The sequence below is a fragment of the Panthera uncia genome (genome assembly GCF_023721935.1).
Source record: "Panthera uncia isolate 11264 chromosome E2 unlocalized genomic scaffold, Puncia_PCG_1.0 HiC_scaffold_19, whole genome shotgun sequence".
Classification (NCBI taxonomy): domain Eukaryota; kingdom Metazoa; phylum Chordata; class Mammalia; order Carnivora; family Felidae; genus Panthera; species Panthera uncia.
This window is the reverse complement of record NW_026057588.1, coordinates 12651869-12671650: the sequence shown is the minus strand read 5'-3', so window position 1 is coordinate 12671650 and position 19782 is coordinate 12651869. Positions and strand designations below refer to the sequence as shown.

General features: G+C 53.6%; 1 protein-coding gene across 2 annotated transcripts in view; it reads left to right on the top strand.

Moving 5' to 3' along the window:
* The first annotated feature begins 6455 nt into the window (after window positions 1-6455).
* Window positions 6456-19782, top strand: part of AXL (AXL receptor tyrosine kinase) — a 34771-nt gene continuing 21444 nt past the window's right edge. For both annotated transcript variants that reach the window (XM_049621986.1, XM_049621985.1), the window contains exons 1-9: window positions 6456-7003; window positions 8160-8382; window positions 8724-8824; window positions 9411-9587; window positions 14645-14725; window positions 14866-14981; window positions 18289-18499; window positions 18810-18949; window positions 19612-19762. In XM_049621986.1, coding sequence (XP_049477943.1) covers window positions 6940-7003; window positions 8160-8382; window positions 8724-8824; window positions 9411-9587; window positions 14645-14725; window positions 14866-14981; window positions 18289-18499; window positions 18810-18949; window positions 19612-19762 — 1264 coding nt within the window. In that variant the 5' untranslated portion in view covers window positions 6456-6939. The remainder of the gene's footprint in view (window positions 7004-8159; window positions 8383-8723; window positions 8825-9410; window positions 9588-14644; window positions 14726-14865; window positions 14982-18288; window positions 18500-18809; window positions 18950-19611; window positions 19763-19782) is intronic.

Here is a 19782-nt window from a genome sequence, read left to right as displayed (position 1 = left end):
GCCCATCACCTGGCCTCATTGATAACCATCAACTTTCTGCTAGTTTTCTTTTCTTTCTTTTTTTAGTTTATTTATTTATTGTTTGAGGGAGAGAGAGCACACATGAGTAGGGTAGGGGCAGAGAGGGGGAGGGAGAGAATCCCAAGCAGGCCCCCCACTGTCAGCGCAGAGCCAGATGTGGGGCTTGAACTCAGGGACCATTAGATCATGACCTGAGCCGAAATCAAGAGTCAGACGCTTAACCGACTGAGCCACCCAGGTGTCCTAGTTTTATTTCTGCTATCACTCGGTTACGACTAAGATTTTATTTTTATTTCTTTTTTTAAGCCAAACCTAAAGTTTATTTATTTTGAGAGAAATAGAAAACACGTGCGCACTCTCTCTCTGTCAAAAATAAACATTTATTTAAAAAAAAAAAAAAAAAGGAAGAAGAAGGAGCACCTGGATGGCTCAGTCAGTCAGGCATCCGACTCTTGGTTTCGGCTCAGGTCATGATCTCAGGGTTCTGTGAGTTTGAGCCCCACGTCGGACTCTGTGTTGGCGGCATGGAGCCTCCTTGGGATTCTCTCTCTTCCCCTCCCCTACTCACGCTCTCTCTGTCTCTCTCAAAAATAAATAAACTGTAAAAAAAAAAAAAAAATTATTGGACCCAAAGTGAAAATGTAGAATTAGTGTGGTCTTCAGTTTTGTATGTGTTTATGGTAAAATACATATAACATTTATCATTTAACCATTCATAAGTGTTTAAGTCAGTGGCATTAAATATATTCACAGTGTTGTGTAACCATCACCACTATATTCAAAAATTTTTATTATCCCCCCCCAAGGGACCCTTTACTACTAAGCAATAATTCCCCCCTTTCAATTTTACTTTTTTTTTTAATTTTTTTTAACGTTTATTTATTTTTGAGACAGAGAGAGACAGAGCATGAACGGGGGAGGATCAGAGAGAGAGGGAGACACAGAATCCGAAGCAGGCTCCAGGCTCCGAGCTGTCAGCACAGAGCCCGACACAGGGCTTGAACTCACGGACTGTGAGATCATGACCTGAGCCGAAGTCGGACGCTCAACCGACGGAGCCACCCAGTCGCCCCTCAATTTTACTGTTTTAAAGTCCCAACAGGGGTGCCTGAGTGGCTCCGTCAGTCAAGGATCCTACTTTTGATTTAGGCTCAGGTCCTAGTCCCACGGTTCAAGGGATCCAGCCCCAAACTGGGCTCTGCGCGGACAGCATGGAGCCTGCTTGGGATTCTCTCTCTTCCTCTCTCTCTCTCTCAACATAAATAAAAAGAAATTAAAAAAAAAAGTCCCAACAAACACCCATTTCACCCCTTCTCACAATTACCAATTCTGTGGTCCACATTCACCTTTCCCTGATGGCCTCCTAAGGGTCCTTTATAGTTCAGTTTGTTCAAACAAGGATCCCATTTGAACATCTCTGGTCTTTGAGATCTATAGCCACCCCTCAACATGTGTACATCTGCCTGTTTTTTAAAGAAACTTAGGTCACTTGCCGTGTGCAAGGTTTCACATCCTGGATTTGACTGAAAACACCTTTGTGGGGGCACTCGAGATGTCTTTCTACTCCAGGAATTTCCTGTAAGATGGGAATTCGGCCAGATTTGGGCTCATTCTGGCAAGAACTCCCCACTGGAGGTGCTGGGGCCCTTCCTGGTACATCATGTCGCAGTAATCCATGGCCCCATGTACCGCGGCCAGGTCCTGATCTCTCTCTTAAGAAGTTTCCTATCAACCTTTCACTTATTGGTCTTAGAGCGATCCTTTTTTTTTTTTTTTTTGTAAGTTTATTTATTTTTGAGACAGAGAGCAAACATGAGTGGGGGAAGGGCAGAGAGTGAGGAGAATCCCAAGGGGCACAGAGATCAAACCAGGGGCACCTGGGTGGCTCAGTCGGTTGACCTTCTGACTTTGGTTCAGGTCATGATCTCACACTTTGGGAGTTCGAGCCCCGCATCAGGCTGGCTGCTGTCAGCACAGAGCCCACCTTGGATCTTCTGTCCCCCTCCTCTGCCCCTCCCCCGCTGGTGCTCTCTCTCTCTCTCTCTCTCAAAATAAATTAACGTTAAAAAATAATAATAAAAGAACCAAAAAGATCAAACCCGGTCCCTCTCTGCTCAAAGCCCACCCACCAGCCCCCCAGTGGAGAACTCTTCTGTGCTGTTGGTGGGAATACACATTGGGATCACTATAATGATAAGCAGTATGGAAGTTTCTCAAAAAATTAAAAATAGAAATACCATATGACCCTGCAATCCTACTTCTGGGTATATATCCAAAGGAAACAAAACCAGTGTCTCCAAGAGTTATCTGCACTCCCGTGCTCATGGAAGCATTATTTACAGTAGCCAAAACAGAAACAACCCTACTGCCCCTCAGCAGACGAATGGATACAGAAGTGAAAAGAGGGGCGCCTGGGTGGTTCAGTCGGTTAAGCCTCCAACTTAGGCTCAGGTCATGATCTCACGGTTCACGAGTTCGAGCCCCATGTCGGGCTCTGTGCTGACAGCTCAGAGCCCAGAGCCTGTTTCGGATTCTGTGTCTCCCTCTCTCTCTGCGCACCCCCCTCACTATCTGTCTCTCTCTCTCTCTCTCAAAAATACATAAACATAAAATGTGAAAAGAAAAAAGTAATAATAATAGGAGGTGCCCGGCTGGCTCAATCAATAGAGCACGCGACTCTTGATCTTGGGGTTGTAATTTCGAGCCCTGTGCTCGTGCCAAAATTACTTCAAAATATAAATCTCAAAAAAAAAAAAAAAAAAGTTCTCATCACAAGATTAAGAAAAATTAGTATCTGTGGTGACAGATGTTGATTAGACTTACTGAGGTGATCATTTCTAAATAGACACAAATATTGAATCACTACATTGGGCCCTTGAAAGTAATGTCGTATGTCCTCCTCCCTTGGCCAAGGTCCTCCTTGACCTTATCATCCATTCCAGACACGCGGGTCTCCTCCTTGAAGTTCTTCACATGCTTGCCTCCAGACCTTTGTACTGGCTGTCCGCTCTGCCTCCAATGCCCTTTCTTCATGACTCACTTGCTAATTAACTTCAGATCTCAATCACATCCTCAGAGGGGCCTCCCCTGACCACCCTGTGGTGTTTTGTTTTTTTTTTTAAGTTTATTTATTTTGAGGGAGAGAGAGAGAATGTGCGCATGCAAGTGGGGGAGGGACAGAAAGAGGGGGAAAGGGAGAGAATCCCAAGCAGTCTCCACACTGTCAGCACAGAGCTCAATGTGAGGCTCGAACCCACGAACCGTGAGATCATGACCTGAGTCGAAAGCTCAACTGACTGAGCCACCCAGGCGCCCCCTGACCACCCTGTTTAAAATGGCACTCTTGGGGTGCCTGGGTGGCTCAGGAGGTTGAGCATCCAACTTCAGTTTCGAGCCCCACATCGGGCGCCATGCTGACAGCTCAGAGCCTGGAGCCTGCTTCGGATTCTGTGTCCCTCTCTCTCTCCGCCCCACCCCTGCTTATGTTCTGTCTCTCTCTTTCAAAAAGGATGAATAAACATTAAAAAATTAAAAAATTTTTTTTTCAATGCTTTTTTTTTTTTATTTTTTAGTCAGATGCTCAAGTGACTGAGCCACCCAGGTGCCCCCCCCAAAAATTTTTTTAATGGCACTCTCACTCCTTGGTATTCCCTCCCCTGCTTTGTGTTTCTCCGTTGCCCATAATGCACCCTGATAAACCTTTACCTGGTTGTTGTCTCTCTTCGCCTTGGAATATGAACTCCATGAGGGCAGACATTTGTCTCCCTCGCTGTGGAATCCCCAGCCTCCAGCACACGGAACATTTCTGTCCACCCGTCCATTTCATTTTTTAAATGCATTTGGAAGTAAATTGCAAGCACGTAGTAGGTGCTCAGCAAATAGTTCTTGAGTGAGCAAACACAGATTCCAGTTGGCCATGCACACAGCCAGGTGCACAGAACTCTAGGTGTAAAGGGTCCCCCAGCGTGTTTATTTATTTTTATGTTTATTTATTTTTGAGAGACAGAGACAGACAGAGGTGTGAATGGGGGAGAGGCAGAGAGAGAGGGAGACACAGAATGTGAAGCAGGCTTCAGGCTCCGAACTGTCAGCACAAAGCTTGATTCAGGGCTCAAACCCAAGAACTATGAGATGATGACCTGAGCCAAAGTCAGACACTTAACCGACTGAGCCTCCCGGGCACCCCTCGCCCAGTGTATTTAAACCTTTGTTTTTAAAGTTTATTTATATTAAGAGAGAGAATCCCAAGCAGGGTCTGCACTGTCAGCACAGAGGCTGATTCGGGGCTCAAACTCATGAACCATGAGATCATGACCTGAGCTGAAATCAAGAGTCAGATGCTTAACTGACTGAGCCACCCAGGCACCCCTCTCCCAGTGTATTTAAACAAGTATTTAAACAAGTGGGCAAACCTTTGCACAAAATTTGTACCCCCCCCCAAAAAAGCCACAATAATTAATTGGCCCCTTTATAGCAGGCCTTTTATAGGGTGGTATGGATGCAGTGGTGACCAAGATATACCCAGTCCCTGTCCTTTCAAAGCCCACAGAGCAGCAGGAGGAGACAGACATCAGACACATAATATATATGTGCCAATGAATATATCATGATGGCCCATGCTGTATTGCCAACAAAAAGGACAGAAGTGTTGAGAGTGGACAACAGGAGACCTAGATTAGACCAGGAAGAGCCGGCAGAGTCATAATTGAGGGGGGATGACCGACATGGGACTGGTGGGTGTGCAGGTGATAAGGACAAGGCCGCAGAGCAGGGAGAGAAGCCTGGGGACAGGAATGGGAGGCTAGGTAGACAGGAAGGAACATGCAGTCAGCAGTTTGAGATTTCATCTTGGGAGGTCTGGGGCAAAGAAGGAGAAATATCTGATTCGGGATTGAGAAACATTTGTCTTGTGTCGCTGTCTACAGGTTAGAAGGAGGGACAGTGGTGGTGGCTGGGAGACCACGGAGGAGGCCAGGCTGAACCGTGGTGAGGTCAAGGGGAGGACAGCAGCGCCAGGTGGGAGAGAGGTTTATGAAGCTCCTCCATCCTGCATGGGGAGTTAGTCACTTACTGCAGGGAAGGGGCAGGGGGGGTTGTCCAAGAGGACCCTGAGGGTCTGGCCTTGGTGGTGGGATGGATGCTGACTCCATCACTGAGATGGGACACACAGGAGACAGCTCAGGGAAGCCTCTGGTGAAGAGCCCTAAGTGTCAGGCTGAGGGGCTGAGAGCTCAGCCCCAGCACAGTGGTGGGTCACAGTTAAGCAGGAGAGGGACAGGGTGAGAGCTGAGTTGCAGAAACAACCCTCTGGCCATGGGGAGGCAAGAAGGCCAAGGAGGAAACCAGGGCATAGCCCTGTGGGGAAGGATGGGGCTAGACGATGGGGATGGGGAGGAGCCTACTGGTACACACAGAGATGAATACCCAGCCCCCTCCTGCATAGACACCCAGGCTTGCAGAGACCACCCCCCCCCCCCCGCCCACGTACACAACACAGAGGGGCACAGAAACGGACAATCAGTTGAATCAACACACAGGCGCCAGGATGCACAGTCCCACCAGAGGGAGACAGCAAGGAGAGAGACCAACAGATGAGATGCAAAAACTCAAGGGCACCTTGTCAGCTGTGTTACCACGTGTGAAGAAGAACCGTACACGCACTGACCTCACATATCCTCCCTCTAGCCTACCGAATGGGTTCTATTCTTTAAGAATTTTTTAAAATCTTTATTTATTTCTGAGAGAGAGACACACACGGAGTGAGGCGGGGGGCGGGGGGGGAAGAACAGAGAGAGAAGGAGACACAGAATCCGAAGCAGGCTCCAGGCTCTGAGCTGTCAGCACAGAGCCCGATGCGGGGCTCGAACTCATGGAGTGTGAGACCATGACCTGAGCTGAAGTCGGACACTCAACCCACTGAGCCACCCAGGCCCGCCTATTCTTAGTCCCATCTTATAGATGGACAAACAGAGGCTGTGGGGGTGGGGGGAGTCAATGGCAAGGTCACACAGTTAAAGGTAGAGCTGAGACTCCAACCCACATCTTCGGGCACCCCTGTGAGTGCCCATACGCTGGCGTCCTGTTTCTGCGCCCACATGGGTCTTTTTTTGTTACAAGGATCCATGTCTGCCCGAGTCTATCCAGGGGATGCCCACTGAGCCGCGTCTTCCCGTTCCTGGTTTCTGAGTTTCTGTAGGAACGGAGTTCCTGACCCGGCTTGTCTGAGTGGGTCCGTGGGCCAGCAACGTGCCCCTGCTTGTCCCCTGCTGTCCCAGCCTCTGTGTGTGGATGACATCTGAGTGTGTGTGTGTCCTCATCAGCGGCGCTGCGAGAGCGAGGGGGAGTGTCTGGCTGGGGCTGGGGCTGGGCTGGGGGTGGGGTGGAGGCAGGGCAGGGGGGAGTCGCATAGGCTGAGAGCGGAGTGGAGTTCTGGAGGAATGTTTACCAGACACTGAGAGAGTCCAGAGGGACATCGCCCAGAGCCAGGATAACGAGCTTAGCCTCTCTGCCTCGCTGGCCCAGGATTAGGGGTTCATCCATCGGGGCCCCTTCCCCCTCCTCAGCCTCGCTCCGCTCCAGGGCCCCTTTAAGACAGGGCTGGTCCTCTCCTCCCCGGGTTAACCCCTCCAAGCCCAGGTGGCCCCCTGGGCTCCGTCCTGTGGGCGGAGGCAGAGGGGGAGCCAGGGGCGGGGAAAGGGTTGCCCGAAGTCTGGGAGGGAGAGTAGGAGGCAGGGGAGCAGGGGAGGCGGCCGCTGAGCAGAGCCGGCAAGGGGCCCTCCGTGGCAGGCAGGCAGTGCCAAATCCAGGGAGCCCGGAGCTGGGGGGAGGGCTGGGGACAGCCCGGCCCTGCCCCCACCCCCACGGCGTGCCCGGCAACTTCTGAGGAAAGTTTGGCATCGTTGGAGTGGTGCCCCGAGGATGGGCAGGGTCCTGCTGGCCTGGTGCTGGGCGCTGTGCTGCTGGGGGTGCGTGGCCCCCAAGGGTGAGTGCTAGGGGCCTGTGGGGGAAGGCCAGCGTGGCTGGGCTGGGGCAGGAGGGAGCGGAGTTGGGGGGGGGCCTATGGCAGGTGTTGGGGGAGTCTGGGCCCGCTGGAGAAGTGTCTTCAGGACAACAGACAGGGAGACAGGGAGACACAGACACTAACGGAGAAAGGCCGGGGGTGGGGGGGGTGGGGAGAAAGGGGCTCAGAGAGGAACAGGGTAAGAAACAGAAACTGGGAGGGTCAGAGACGGAAAGACATGGACACAGAGGGAGACGGACAGACAGAGAAACTGGGGGCAGGAGTGGAGCTGGACTTAACTTGGGGGCCCTGGGGAGAGGACCTCAGCTGGGGGCTGCCCCGGAAGGAATCTTCCAGAAAGGAGTACTAAGTCAAGCAGTGGGATGAGGAGGGCTCCGGAGCTCTCAGGAAAACCCTCGCCACTGTCACCCCCCACTTGTCCTTACCCCATCACTGTCCACTCCATCTCTGGGCCAGGGGTCTCTGGCTCTAGCTTCACCTCCACCATCTCTGGGGGGCTTCATTCCTCTGTCCTGGTCTCTGTCTTCATCTCTCCCTATTTTCTAAGTGTCTCTATGATGTCGTCTCTCTGTCTGTTTCCCTCTGTGTCTCTCCCCCCAACTTTTTTTCCCCTCTCAGGGGTGTCTCTTTCCTCATCGCTTATTTTCTGTGTCTCTCCTCCAGTCTCCGTTCCCTGCTGTCTCCGACTCCTCATGCCTGACTTTGTCTGGCTTCTCTCTGTCTCTGTCTCTCCTTCCCTGTTACTCTCTCTCTCTCTCTCTTCTCTCCCTCCCCACCTCTTTTTCTTCCCCACCATCCACCAGCCCAATCCGTCAGGTCTCTAGAGACCCTAAGGAAGGGCAGCGGGGGCCGGGGCTGGCCCTGTTGGGCAGTCCAGGGCGTGGGAGGCTGCCAGATCCCCGGCCTACTTCCCAACAGACGTAGGATGGGGGCCCCTGTAGGAAGGATGGAGGCCGGACCCCAGTCTCCTGGGAAGGCTCCCATCCTCCCCCAAAGCCTCCACCCTCCACCCCACCCCCCCTGCTGAGGTCACTTTACAACTATGTGGGCCTAAGGGCCTGGCAGGCTGGGAGGAAAGTAGGGGTTCCTGAGCTAACTTTTGCCCATCTCCTTGCAGGCACACAGGCTGAGGCAGACCCTTTCGTGGAGAGTCCAAGGAACATCACCGGTGCCCGGGGACTTGTGGGGACCCTTCGGTGTGAGCTCAAGGTTCAGGGGGAGCCCCCTGAGGTGACCTGGCTTCGGGATGGACAGGTGTTAGAGCTGGCGGACAGTACCCAGATGCAGGTGCCCCTGGGCGAAGACGGGGAGGATGAATGGAAAGTGGTCAGCCAACTCAGGTGCTCAGCCTCCCCCTCCCACCCCCCCAGCCCCACCCTGACCAACCGCATGCCTCCTGACCCCTGTTCCCCCCCCAGCCCCCGGACCTCCATCGCATGGCAGGTGAAAGGTTATGGGCAGGAGCCCCCCCAAGCTGGAACCCCAGTGTGGCCACTCGCTGGCTATGTGGCTTCGAGCATGTGATGTAACCCTGGGTTTCACTTTCCTCTTCTGTAAAATGAGTTAATAATAGTACCCACTTCTTAACCCCGAAGAGTTTCCAGTCCAGACCCCTTCTTTCAATTCTCCCAGTATGCAGCTCTGACCCTGAGCCTTTCTGTCTCTCCTCTTGCCCTGTTAGAATCTCATCCCTGCAGCTCTCGGACGCGGGGTGGTACCAGTGTGCCGTGAACCTGGGAGGAAAGACCTTCCTGTCCCAGCCTGGCTATGTTGGGCTGGAGGGTGAGCCCTGGGCTCAGAGGTCATGGGAGGGCAAGAAGCCTGAGTGATTAGAGGGTGCTGGGGAATTCAGGGTGTCCCCCGGGGGACTCACAGCCTAGGAATGTCAGAGATTGTTAGGGGTCGGGAAGCTGGGAAGTCTCTAAATTACTGGGGGCAGGCCTGGGTGAGATTATATGTCTTGGGGTAGAAGGCATCTTGGGGGTTGTGGCATGTCCTGGGGTCAGACATGGTCGGGGTAGGACATTCTGGGGATCAGCTAAGGGACCAGAGGTGCCACTGAACCCTCTCCTCCACCCCTGGGGGCCTCACTTTCCTCGTTGATAAAATAGGACTGGGAGCCAGACATTTTGGAAAAGAGACGTAAGGGACTCAGGAGTCCTGGAGTTCGGACACTGGTGGGGGAGTCAGATACTGGGATCACGTGTTCTGGGGGTAGAGACATGAGGAGTCAGGCATCGGGAGGAAGTATGGGTGTCCTGAGGGATCAGACACAGGGGTCAAAGCATCTGAAGCCTGCCCTATCCTAGCGGTGAGTCAGACACCTGGGGGGTTCAGAGGGACCTCAGCATCCACTACCACTCCCTAGGCCTGCCTTACTTCCTGGAGGAGCCGGAGGACAGGACCATGGCTGCCAATACCCCCTTCAACCTGAGCTGCTGGGCCCAGGGACCCCCAGAGCCCGTGGACCTACTCTGGCTCCAGGATGCTGTCCCCCTGACTCCAGTCATGGGCCGTGGCCCCCAGCATACACTGCGCATCCGAGGTAAGTCTGGGGACGCGGCCAACTCAGCACGGAGGGCCAGGCAGGATGGAGGTGGGGAGCAAGGGAGCCCTTCATGCCTCTTCACGTGTGTCTGCCTGTCCCTCTATCCTTCACTGTCTGGCTCTTTCTGTCCCTGCTTCTCTCCTCTGAGTCTCTCTGCCTCTGCGTCTCTGTCCCTACATATCCCCACATTTCTCTCTGTGTGCTCTCTCTGTCCCTTTCTGTCTCTCTGCCTTCCAGCTCTCTCTGTTTCTCTCTTTCTGCTTCTCTATGTGTGTGTGTCTGTCTCCCTGTCCTTCTGTCTCGTCACCCCAGCCTGTCTGAATAGAATTCTTTGTCCTGGGTTTCCTCTGAGCTGTTCCATGGCCCAAATGTGTGTGTGTGGGGGGGGGCTGATGCCCCTTTGTCAGTGCTTGCCCCCAAGCAGGGCACTGGAATCGACCATGCCCTCCTCTTCTCCACCTCCCCCACCCTGCCCACCTCAGTAGCTGAAGAGTTTCACTGGGGGGACAGAGCCAAAAGCCGAGAGAGGAGGAGAAAGTGGAAGAGGGAGAAAGACAGTTACAAAGAGAGAGAGAGAGAACAAGAGACACGGGAAGGGACAGACCACAGAGGTAACCCAAGATGGAGAGACTGGACAGGGAGGTCTGAGTGACAGTAGAAACTCTCTTAGCCTCAGGGTGACCATCCTCTTCTGCACCACATAGATGGGGCAGGACCTAGCTTGGGATCACAGAGCAGTCAGAGGCAGAGCTAGGGCCCCTGGACACAGAGGTTTCGCCCTCACTAAGGAAGGAGAGATAGAGGAACACAGAGGGCTGAGGATCAGTCAGAGGGAGGCAGTTGGACCCTGGAAGGCATCAGCTTCTGGCACACACCCCCCCACCTGCTGCCTGAATCCTCTGGGATGGGGGTGGGGAGGAGACTCTGAAGGGTCTCCGGAGGTAGAGGGAGGTGTCCACATTCTCAACATTCCGGGGGCCCTGAGTGTACAAGGAAGAGGTGGTGAGGATGCCAGCCCCTAAAAGGGTGACTCAGGCCCATGGCTCTGGGGCTTGAGTCAGCCTGGCAGGACCCCGGAGATGGGGAGGGAGGGGGTATAGGTCCTCCACTCCATCCCAGGAAGGAGAAATGGGTGCCCCCCCCCCCGCCCCACAGGCGCGAGAGGATCCATGCGTGTGTGTGTGTGTGTGTGTGTGTGTGTGTGTGTGTATCGGTGTATGGTAGAGCTCTATGGGGAGGGTGTCTGTGTGTGTGTCTCAGTGTGTGTGTGAGGTCCGGGTGTGTATGTATCCATGTCCCTCTGGATCTGTGCCTCAGTGCATCTGTCAGCATCAACCTCTTCGTATGAGGATGTGCTTTAGGGAGGGCCAGCTTCTTTCCTTTTTATTTTTTTTTTCTTTTTTTCCAACGTTTTTTTTTTTTTTTTTTTTTTTATTTATTTTTGGGACAGAGAGAGACAGAGCATGAGGGGGGGAGGGGCAGAGAGAGAGGGAGACACAGAATCGGAAACAGGCTCCAGGCTCCGAGCCATCAGCCCAGAGCCCGACGCGGGGCTCGAACTCACGGACCGCGAGATCGTGACCTGGCTGAAGTCGGACGCTTAACCGACTGCGCCACCCAGGCGCCCCTTCTTTCCTTTTTAAAAATTTTTTTAATGTTTATTTATTTTTGAGAGAGACAGAGACTGAATGTGAGTGGGTTAGGGGCAGAGAGAGGGAGACACAGGATCCGAAGCAGGCTCCAGGCTCTGAGCTGTCAGCACAGCGCCCGACACAGGGCTCGAACTCACCAGCTGTGAGATCATGACCTGAGCCGAAGTCGGATGCTCAAAAGACTGAGCCACCCAGGCGCTCCAGCTTCTTTTTTTTTAATGCTTTATTTATTTATTTTTGAGAGGGGGGAGGAAGGGCAGAGGGAAAGGGGGACAGAGGATCTGAAGCAGGCACTCAAGTACCGAACCGTGAGATCATGACCTGAGCCGAAGTCTTTGTAAGTTTCTCAGGGGCTGCCAATGCACGTGTGTGTGTGTGTGTGTGTGTGTGTGTGTGTGTGGGCATCTGTTTCCTTGTGGACTCAGGATGTATCAGTGGACAACCTGGTGTTTCTTCAGTGTTTCCACGGACTGTGGCTGTCCGTGTCCACAGGATGTCTTTGTGGTTTCTATGTATATGTCACAGGGTGAGTGTGTTGGCATGGGACCGTCACATGGACATCTGTGTGTGCGTGCACGCGCATACATGTGTGAGAGGAAGAGAAAGATTCACAGCAGGCAGTAACAACACCCTTCTACTTCTGTCCTGTCTCCCTGCGTATCAACCTCAGCCCCGCTTTTCTCTTGGTAGATAAACTTAGGGTATATGTAGGTCTGAGCCATCTATGTGCACAGGGCAGCTTGTGTGTCTGCGTCAGTCCTGTGTGTCTATGCAAGCGTGTGTTTTTGTATAGTCTGTGTCTGAAATGCGTCTGAAGCAACCTGAGTGTCCAGCTGTGTTTGAAGGATTGGCTGTGTTTGTTTGCAAGCAAGTCAACATTCACCTCACTCACGTCCTGGTATGTATTCGTGGGCCCACTTCAACTTCAGTGTACGTTTGTTGCTTGGTGTGTGTATTTCAATTCAGTTTCAGCCTGGCTGGATGTTGTCTTGTGTTGCTAGGTGTTTGTTGTGTTGTACGTTTATGTCTGTGGATGTATGTGTGTCTCTTTATAAAGTGCATCAATGTCAGTCCCTGTGTATATACACACAAGTCACTGAGTGTATATTTGTGTCACGGCGTGTTTGCGACAGCATCAGCCCTCTGTGTAGCTTAGCCAGAGCCGGGTTTTCTGTTTTTGTGCCAGTAACGGCCCCCGTGTGTTAAGTATGATTCATTGTGTCTGCGTGGTTGGGGGGGGGGGTGCTGTAAGGAATTTTGTCCGTTTGTGTGAGTCTGTCCCTTGATCTGACTCAGGGCGTGCCCCCTCTCCTTCCATGCCTCTGATTCCCTCGGAAAAAGCGCGGGCGTGGGGGGGAGGAGGAGCGGGAGCGGAGAGGGCGAGGGACAGTGCACAGTGCATCTGGAAAGCACATCTGGAGTGGGCCTGCTCTAGTCGAGGAAGTTCAGCCCGCTAGAGGAGAGGGGGTCCCAGGCCCCTCCATCCCTGCTCTCCTAGTCCTCAAGGTGCGCGCGCGTTGACGCCGAGGAAGGGGGATCCTGGGCCGCGCGCCCCCCACCCGGCCGCCGGAAGTTCCAGAGCGGGAGGGGGGGGGCGCCCCGTGACTCACGCGGGGGCAGGAATGCTGCGGTCGGTCGGAACAGGACCAGGCTCCAGAACTCTTTCTTGCCCCAGGGCTCCTCCGGTGGGCAGCGCCAGCCCCCGCGCGGTGACCCTGGCGGGCCCCCACGTGCCAGGTGGCTGGACCGGACCCAGGCTCCCCGCCCCCTCCGGCAGTCGGCCCGGGGCTGTCCTGCCCTTCCCCCGCCGGCGGGGGCTGCGGCCGGGCACCTGACCTTGGCTGGGATCTGCCGCCTGGGCAGCGGCGCTGAGGAGCTTCCCTGCCCAACCCCCTTCCGGGCCCCGGCTGCCGACTTGCCCTCATTCCACTCCCTGTGCCGACTGAGAAAAGGAAACTTTGTGTCTGCGGGTAGATGGTGGTGGTGAGAACGCGGGCTCACGCACGCAGAACAGGCAGGAGATACACACACAGGTATACGACATCCACAGGCACACACAGACCTGCGGTCACCCTGACAGACTCAAGACCTGGTCCTCTTACATCCTGTCACCCAGACACTGTGTGTGTGTCTATATTTCCTCGTGTGTGAATCTGTGTATTTTTGTGTTTGTGTGTCTGCGCCTCTTGTTTGTCTCTGTACTTGTCTTGGTGCATGTGTGCATGTCTGCCTGTGTCCCCACCTGCACCACACTGGGGAGGGGAGGCAGTCCACCCCCAGACACCCAGAAAGTTATCCAAGACACGTATTAACTCACCCATAGAATTACACACGCTGGCATTTCTACAGACACGCCCCACAACGTTCATTAGTACGTACATAAAGGCATCCACATAAATTCATCCATTCGTTCAACAAGCATTTACAGAGCACCTGTTGTGTGCAAGGCCATTGTATGCCCTGGGGCATACAGCTGGGGGAAAAACAGAAACCCCTGCCCTCCTGGAGTTGACGTAGTGGAGTAGACACTAAGCAAGACAAGGTAATAGGTAAAGTATGTTGTGATGAGAAGAACCAGAGGAAAAGTAAAGCAGTGGAGTGGCTAGATAATGGACGTGAGCTCCCAGCTCTAAACAAGACAGCCAGGGGCGGGGTGGCTGAGAAGGTGGGGTCTAGTAACAAATGTGAAGGAGGGCAGGAGGGAGCCACGTGCACATCTGTGGGAAGACTGATCCAAGCGGAGGGAACAGAGAAATGCAAAGTTCCTGAGGAGGTGGGAACGTGTCTGATGTCTGATGGCCTGTGTTCCAGAAACACCGGGAGGCCACTGAGGGCGGGAGGGGGAGGGGGCTTGGTAGGAGCTGAGCTTAGAGCTTATAAGTGAGCAAACATTACCTTTATACACACCGGTGAAGGCCTGTTTCTTAAGTGTGTGTCCATTCAGTATAGAAGCCTCTACGTGTGCCTGTGTGGCTCAGCGTGATCGTGTCCGCGTTTGTCCCAGTATGTGACTGTGTGTGTGTGTGTGTGTGTCTGTGTGTGTGTTTCTGTGCATAAGTGTATGTGTCTGCGTGTCTATATGTGCATGTATGAGTATGTGTTTCTGTGTGTGAATGTATGGGTATGTAAGTCTCTGTGTGTGTGTGCCCCTGTGTGTATCTGCATGTATGTGTGTCTGTGTGGTAGGGCATCAGGACTGAGGCCGCCAGCCTGTCCTTGTCTTTGCATCTGAGGATGGAGGCCTGCATTCCCAACTCATCGCCCTTCCCCCCTCTCTCCCATGCAGCAGGTGCCCATGTGGGCTAGACTGACCCTGTCAGGCGGTAGAAGGTGGCCCAGCATGGCCCGGGAACCCCTTCTTGGCCTCTCTGACACTGGGCCCTTCCTTCTGTGACTCCCCAGGCTTGAACAAGACGTCTTCTTTCTCCTGTGAAGCCCACAATGCCAAGGGGGTCACCACATCCCGCACAGCCACAATCACAGGTGACAGGAAAGGGAGCTGGGGAGCTGGGTGTCAGAGGGTGTGAGGTCTGGGCCCAAGGTCAGAGCTGGGGTAGAGGGCAGGGCGGGGAGCTTTGGGCCAAGGCCCCCCAGGGTCAGCTCCTCCACTCATCTCTCCACAGTGCTCCCCCAGAGGCCCCACAACCTCCACCTGGCTTCCCGTCAGCCCACAGAGCTGGAGGTGGCTTGGACCCCAGGCCTGAGCGGCATCTACCCCCTCACGCACTGTACCCTGCAGGTGAGACCTTGGCCCTCCTTCTACCGCTCATAAGCTCCCATCCTCTTCCTGAGAAACCAGCCCTTACCAGCCATTCGTGTGTTGACCAGCAGTAGAGCCTTGAGTTAAGCCAGACGTCCTGGGTTCAAATCCTGACTCTACCAGCGGCCAGCTGCAGGAGCATGGACCGGTGACTTAATCTCACTGGACCTCGGTTCTCTCATCTGTAAAATGGGCAGATAGGCTTGTTTTAAGAATTCAGTGAGTAAATGCAAGTAGCAAACTTACCATAGTATCTGGAACATAGGATATGCACGATAGACTATCCGCTGCTTTAACTTTTTTTAGTATTAGTAATATTGACTCTGACCAGAGAGGGAATCCTGAGACAGGTGATCCAGAGCCATCTCTGTCACCTCCAGGTGCCCGCAGCCCTGTACGTCTCCCATCCCAGCCCTGATCACTCTGGGGTGTCACTGTTTTGGGGGTGAGTGTGTCTCCCCACCAGACAGTGAGGTCTGGGAGGGGGCCGGTCCCAGCTGTCTTGGTCACCACTGAGTCCTCACGATTGCCCAGCGCAGGGCCAGACCTAGATTAGGGAACATTTGCTGGAACCTGAAATGCTCTAGACCCAGCCCTTCTGCATCAAAGTTGTTCCTATTCTACAGTAAGAAAAACAAACCAATGCAGATCTCTGAGTACGAGCCCAGTTCTGGCCTGAAGTTCTCTGAGATTTGGAAGTTGGAATAAGGGTGGGACAGTGCCTGCCATGGCAGGTGACAGTACTTAACAATGACCAGCTTTTATGGAGTGTCAGCTCTGTGCCGGGCCTTGTGTTAAGGCTTTGTGCACACCCCCTTGCGTGTTTATGGAGTAGGGTCTATGGATTCACCCGTTTTCCAGATGAACAAACTAAGGCTCAGAGTAGTTACACAACCTGCCCAAGATCACAGCCAGGAAGTGGCAGAGGTGGGATTCGAACCCTCATCTCCCCAAACCCAAACAGTCCTCCTCACCTCCTAAGAGACTATTCAGAGCCAGCGCGTGATTAAATAAGAGTTGTCTTTCTTGTAATTACATGCCCTGGACATAATTTCATTTGCTTGTCATTTTAACCCTAGAAACGTAATCTGTTAATCTTTCCGTTTTCAAGGTAAGGAACTGAGACCCAGAGAGGGGAAGTGATCTGCCCTTCCCATTGGCTAAAAGGGATAAAACTGATTTAATCCCCGAGGCCAGGGCCCATTTGGGAGACCTCAAATGCCAGGTCAGGCATCTGCTGTACCCCCAACCCACATGCGTCCAATGTCAAAGGAAAGCGGAAGTGTGTCCCTCTTCCCTCTCCAGGGCTCACTTCCTGCTGCGCCTGGCGTGGGGCTAGAGGGTTCGAATGGGAGGGTCACAGGGAAAAGAGAAGTGTGAGTGGGCACGGGGAGGCTGATTGTCTGGACCCATGTCCCTGTTGTCCCCTTTGTCCCAGCGAAGGTTCCCCTTCCCATCTGTCACTGCAGGTCAGAGAGCAGGCATGGGACAACTTCCCCCCACCCCACTCCCCACCATATGGCCAGGCCTCGTGGTGATCTCCTCTCCCCACAGGGGTCTGTGTGACCTTGGGCAAGCTGCCGAACCGCTCTGGGCCTCATTGTCCTCATCTGTAAAACGGGAATGAAAAAAGAAATTGACCTCAGAGGGTGGTGGTAAAAAGCCAATGAGTTCATCCAGGATTGCACTGACCAGGTTGCCTGATACAGTGTTGGCACTCAAGAAATGTTAGATGTTGATATGATGCGCGGACCCCCTGACGTGCACTGTGTCATTAAACCTCACACCCTGCCAGGTAGGGACTCTTGGATGCCCATTTTCCAGAGATAGGAATAGAGACTCAGAAAAGTAAAGACACTCATGCTAGGTCATACAGCAAGTGATATCCAAGCCAGGACTTGGACCCAAAGAATCTTGAGTTCACATCGGAAAGCAGTAAACACCTTCTGACACACGGTGTAGAGGAGCGGTTAGGTCTCCTGCTGGCTCCCCGGTTGCGGGGGGCGGGAGGCAGCATCCTTGCGGTGTGGGGCTGTGATTGTGTGGCTGTAGAGGGTTTGTGGTTCTGTGTGGCAGGGCTCTGCAGATGCAATCCCCAGCTGTGGCCTCTGCCATGCTGATCGTGCTATTCCTGGGGACCAGGTGAGTGTCCCAGCCTGTGCCTTTGTGCAGAGTGTGCAGAGTTTGACATTGGTAGCCAGGCAGCCTCTCACACATGCACAAAATAATAATAATAATAATAAACACCCGATGTGGACAGACCCTCTTCTAAGCGCTTACAAGCATCAATTCAGTCAGTCCTGCAAGTTAGGAAGCCATTGTTGTTTTCCCATTTTACAGATGAGGAAACTAAGGCACAGAGCTAGGGAACGGTAGAGGCTGGATTTGAAGCCCAGATCCAGCGTCTACGTCTAGCACTAAGGCTATACTGCCTCTCTGAACAGAAGTACCATGACTATCACTGATGTTCTTAAATGGACATTCTCACCGTAAGTAGGGCAGAAGTTTGCACGATAGGTTGGGGTTCAGTTCCCACCTTCGTCAGTGACAAGCTGGTGACCTTGGACAAGTGGTTCCATCTCTCCAATACTCAGGGTCCTCATCTGTAAATGGGTATACACACAGTACCCACACTGAGGGCTGAGGTCAGGGTCAAAGGCGTTCCGATTTATAAAGGGCTTTTCTTTTTTATTAAGATATAGCATACATAACGTGCGTAATCTTTGGTGTAAACCTAGATTGTTTAACACGAATATTCACCCACGTCACCATCCTTCCAAATCGAGAGGCAGACTCTTCCCCGACCCCCTGCAAGGATCCTTCAACCCCCAGAGATGCCCACTCTTCTGACTTCTATTGCGGGACATTACTTTTGCCCGTGGTTGAATGTCATTGTCACTTTATTGATGCTGACCACCTGCCATGTTCTGTACAGCTTGTCCTATGTTCATCCTTTAGGCAGCCTTGTAAGGTATTTGGTCCTCTAAGCCCCCCATTTTCCAGATGAGGAAACTGAGGCTCAGGGAGGGAAAGTCTTGCCAGAAGTGGCTTCTGCAAGTGATGATAGAGCCACATTGTACAACCAGGTGGTCTCCTTGCTTTGCAAATGCACGTGCCCATGTTACACCAGCACGGCGCTCACACACACACACACACACGCACACGCACACGCACACACATCCTTGCAAAGCTGTGTAATCACACCAGGACCACCACCATCAACTTGGGTGACCACCTCGTTTAATTGCGTGGCCATCCTGTCCTCATGCTCCTTCCCTCTCCCCAGGCTGTGCTGTCAGACGATGGGGTGGGTGTCTGGCTGGGAGAGCCAGACCCCCCCAAAGAACCTATCACCTTGCAAGCATCCGTCCCCCCTCACCAACTTCGGCTGGGTGGCCTCCACCCTCACACTCCTTACCACATCCGGGTGGCCTGTACCAGTAGCCAGGGCCCCTCGCCCTGGACCCACTGGCTTCCTGTGGAGACACCGGAGGGAGGTAAGAAGGAGCTGGTGTGGGGCAGACATCACTCTCTGCCCTGCTGGACCTTGCTTACATCGATGCCACCCCCAGCAGCTCCTGTTACCCATTCACCCCATGTGGCCTTAGTCCTTCCTGTCCACCCCCTGACTCCTCAGCACGGCCCACTGGCATCTCTCCCAGACCTCTTCCCTGCGCTTCTGCTCATGGGAGGGCTGCACGAGTTGCCCACATGCATGCCCTTTGCACCCTGCCCCCGCTTCCTGGGAACAGGGGAAGGGGGCAGGAAGAGGTGGGGTGCCAGCTTCCCCTCTTCCCTGTCCTCCAGTACCCCTGGGCCCCCCTGAGAACGTTAGTGCCATGCGGAATGGGAGCCAAGCCCTCGTGCGTTGGCGGGAGCCAAGGGCACCCCTGCAGGGCACCCTGTTAGGGTACCGGCTGGCCTATCGAGGCCAGGACACTCCGGAGGTGGGTGCTGTTGGCTGGGCTGGGGCGGAGTGGCCGGGGGGAGGGAGTGGGGGAGGAGATGACAGGGTGGACATGGACAGTTGTGCAGGTTGGGTAGTATGGGATACACTACACCTAGGAGAGCACTTTCTGGGAAAGTTAAAGGAGTCCAGGGGAGGGTCAGGGAATAGCTATTTACGAATCATTGTAAAAAGCGTTTCGGTACACTTACAGATGTACTGTGACAATTTTATAGCAGATAATTGTATAACGCCTTGAAGAAGGGGTGACTTTTCCTAATTTGCACAAGAGTGGTGTTGGAACAAGCAGCACCCTGGGGTGCAGAAATGGAGTGGGAAGCGGGGAGTTACGAGGCAATAGGGGAACACGGGTGGAAAGATGAGGGTTCAGTCCCTCAGCAGAAGTACTGCGTGCCACACACAGTGGCAGCACTTGAGCACAGGCGGCGAATGAAGCAAAGGCCCAGTCCTGGTGGAGCTGATGGCTGGGTGTGGGGATGGAGAATGGCGATGGGGGTGAGAGATGAAGGGTAGGAGGAGAAAGGGTGAGGGGCTGGGCGTGAGGAGGAGGCTTTGAAAAAGATGAGGACTTGAGGTCAAGGGTGCAGTCTTAAGAGTTGGAGGCCTGGGACTCTACCCTGATGCTACATCTGGATGTCCTAGGTGCTAATGGACATAGGGCTAAAGAGAGAGGTGATCCTGGAGCTGCAGGGGGATGGGACTGTGCCCAACCTGACCGTGTGTGTGGCAGCCTACACCGCTGCTGGGGATGGACCCTGGAGCCACCCTGTGCCCCTGGAGTCCTGGCGCCCAGGTAACTTCATGCTCAGCCCC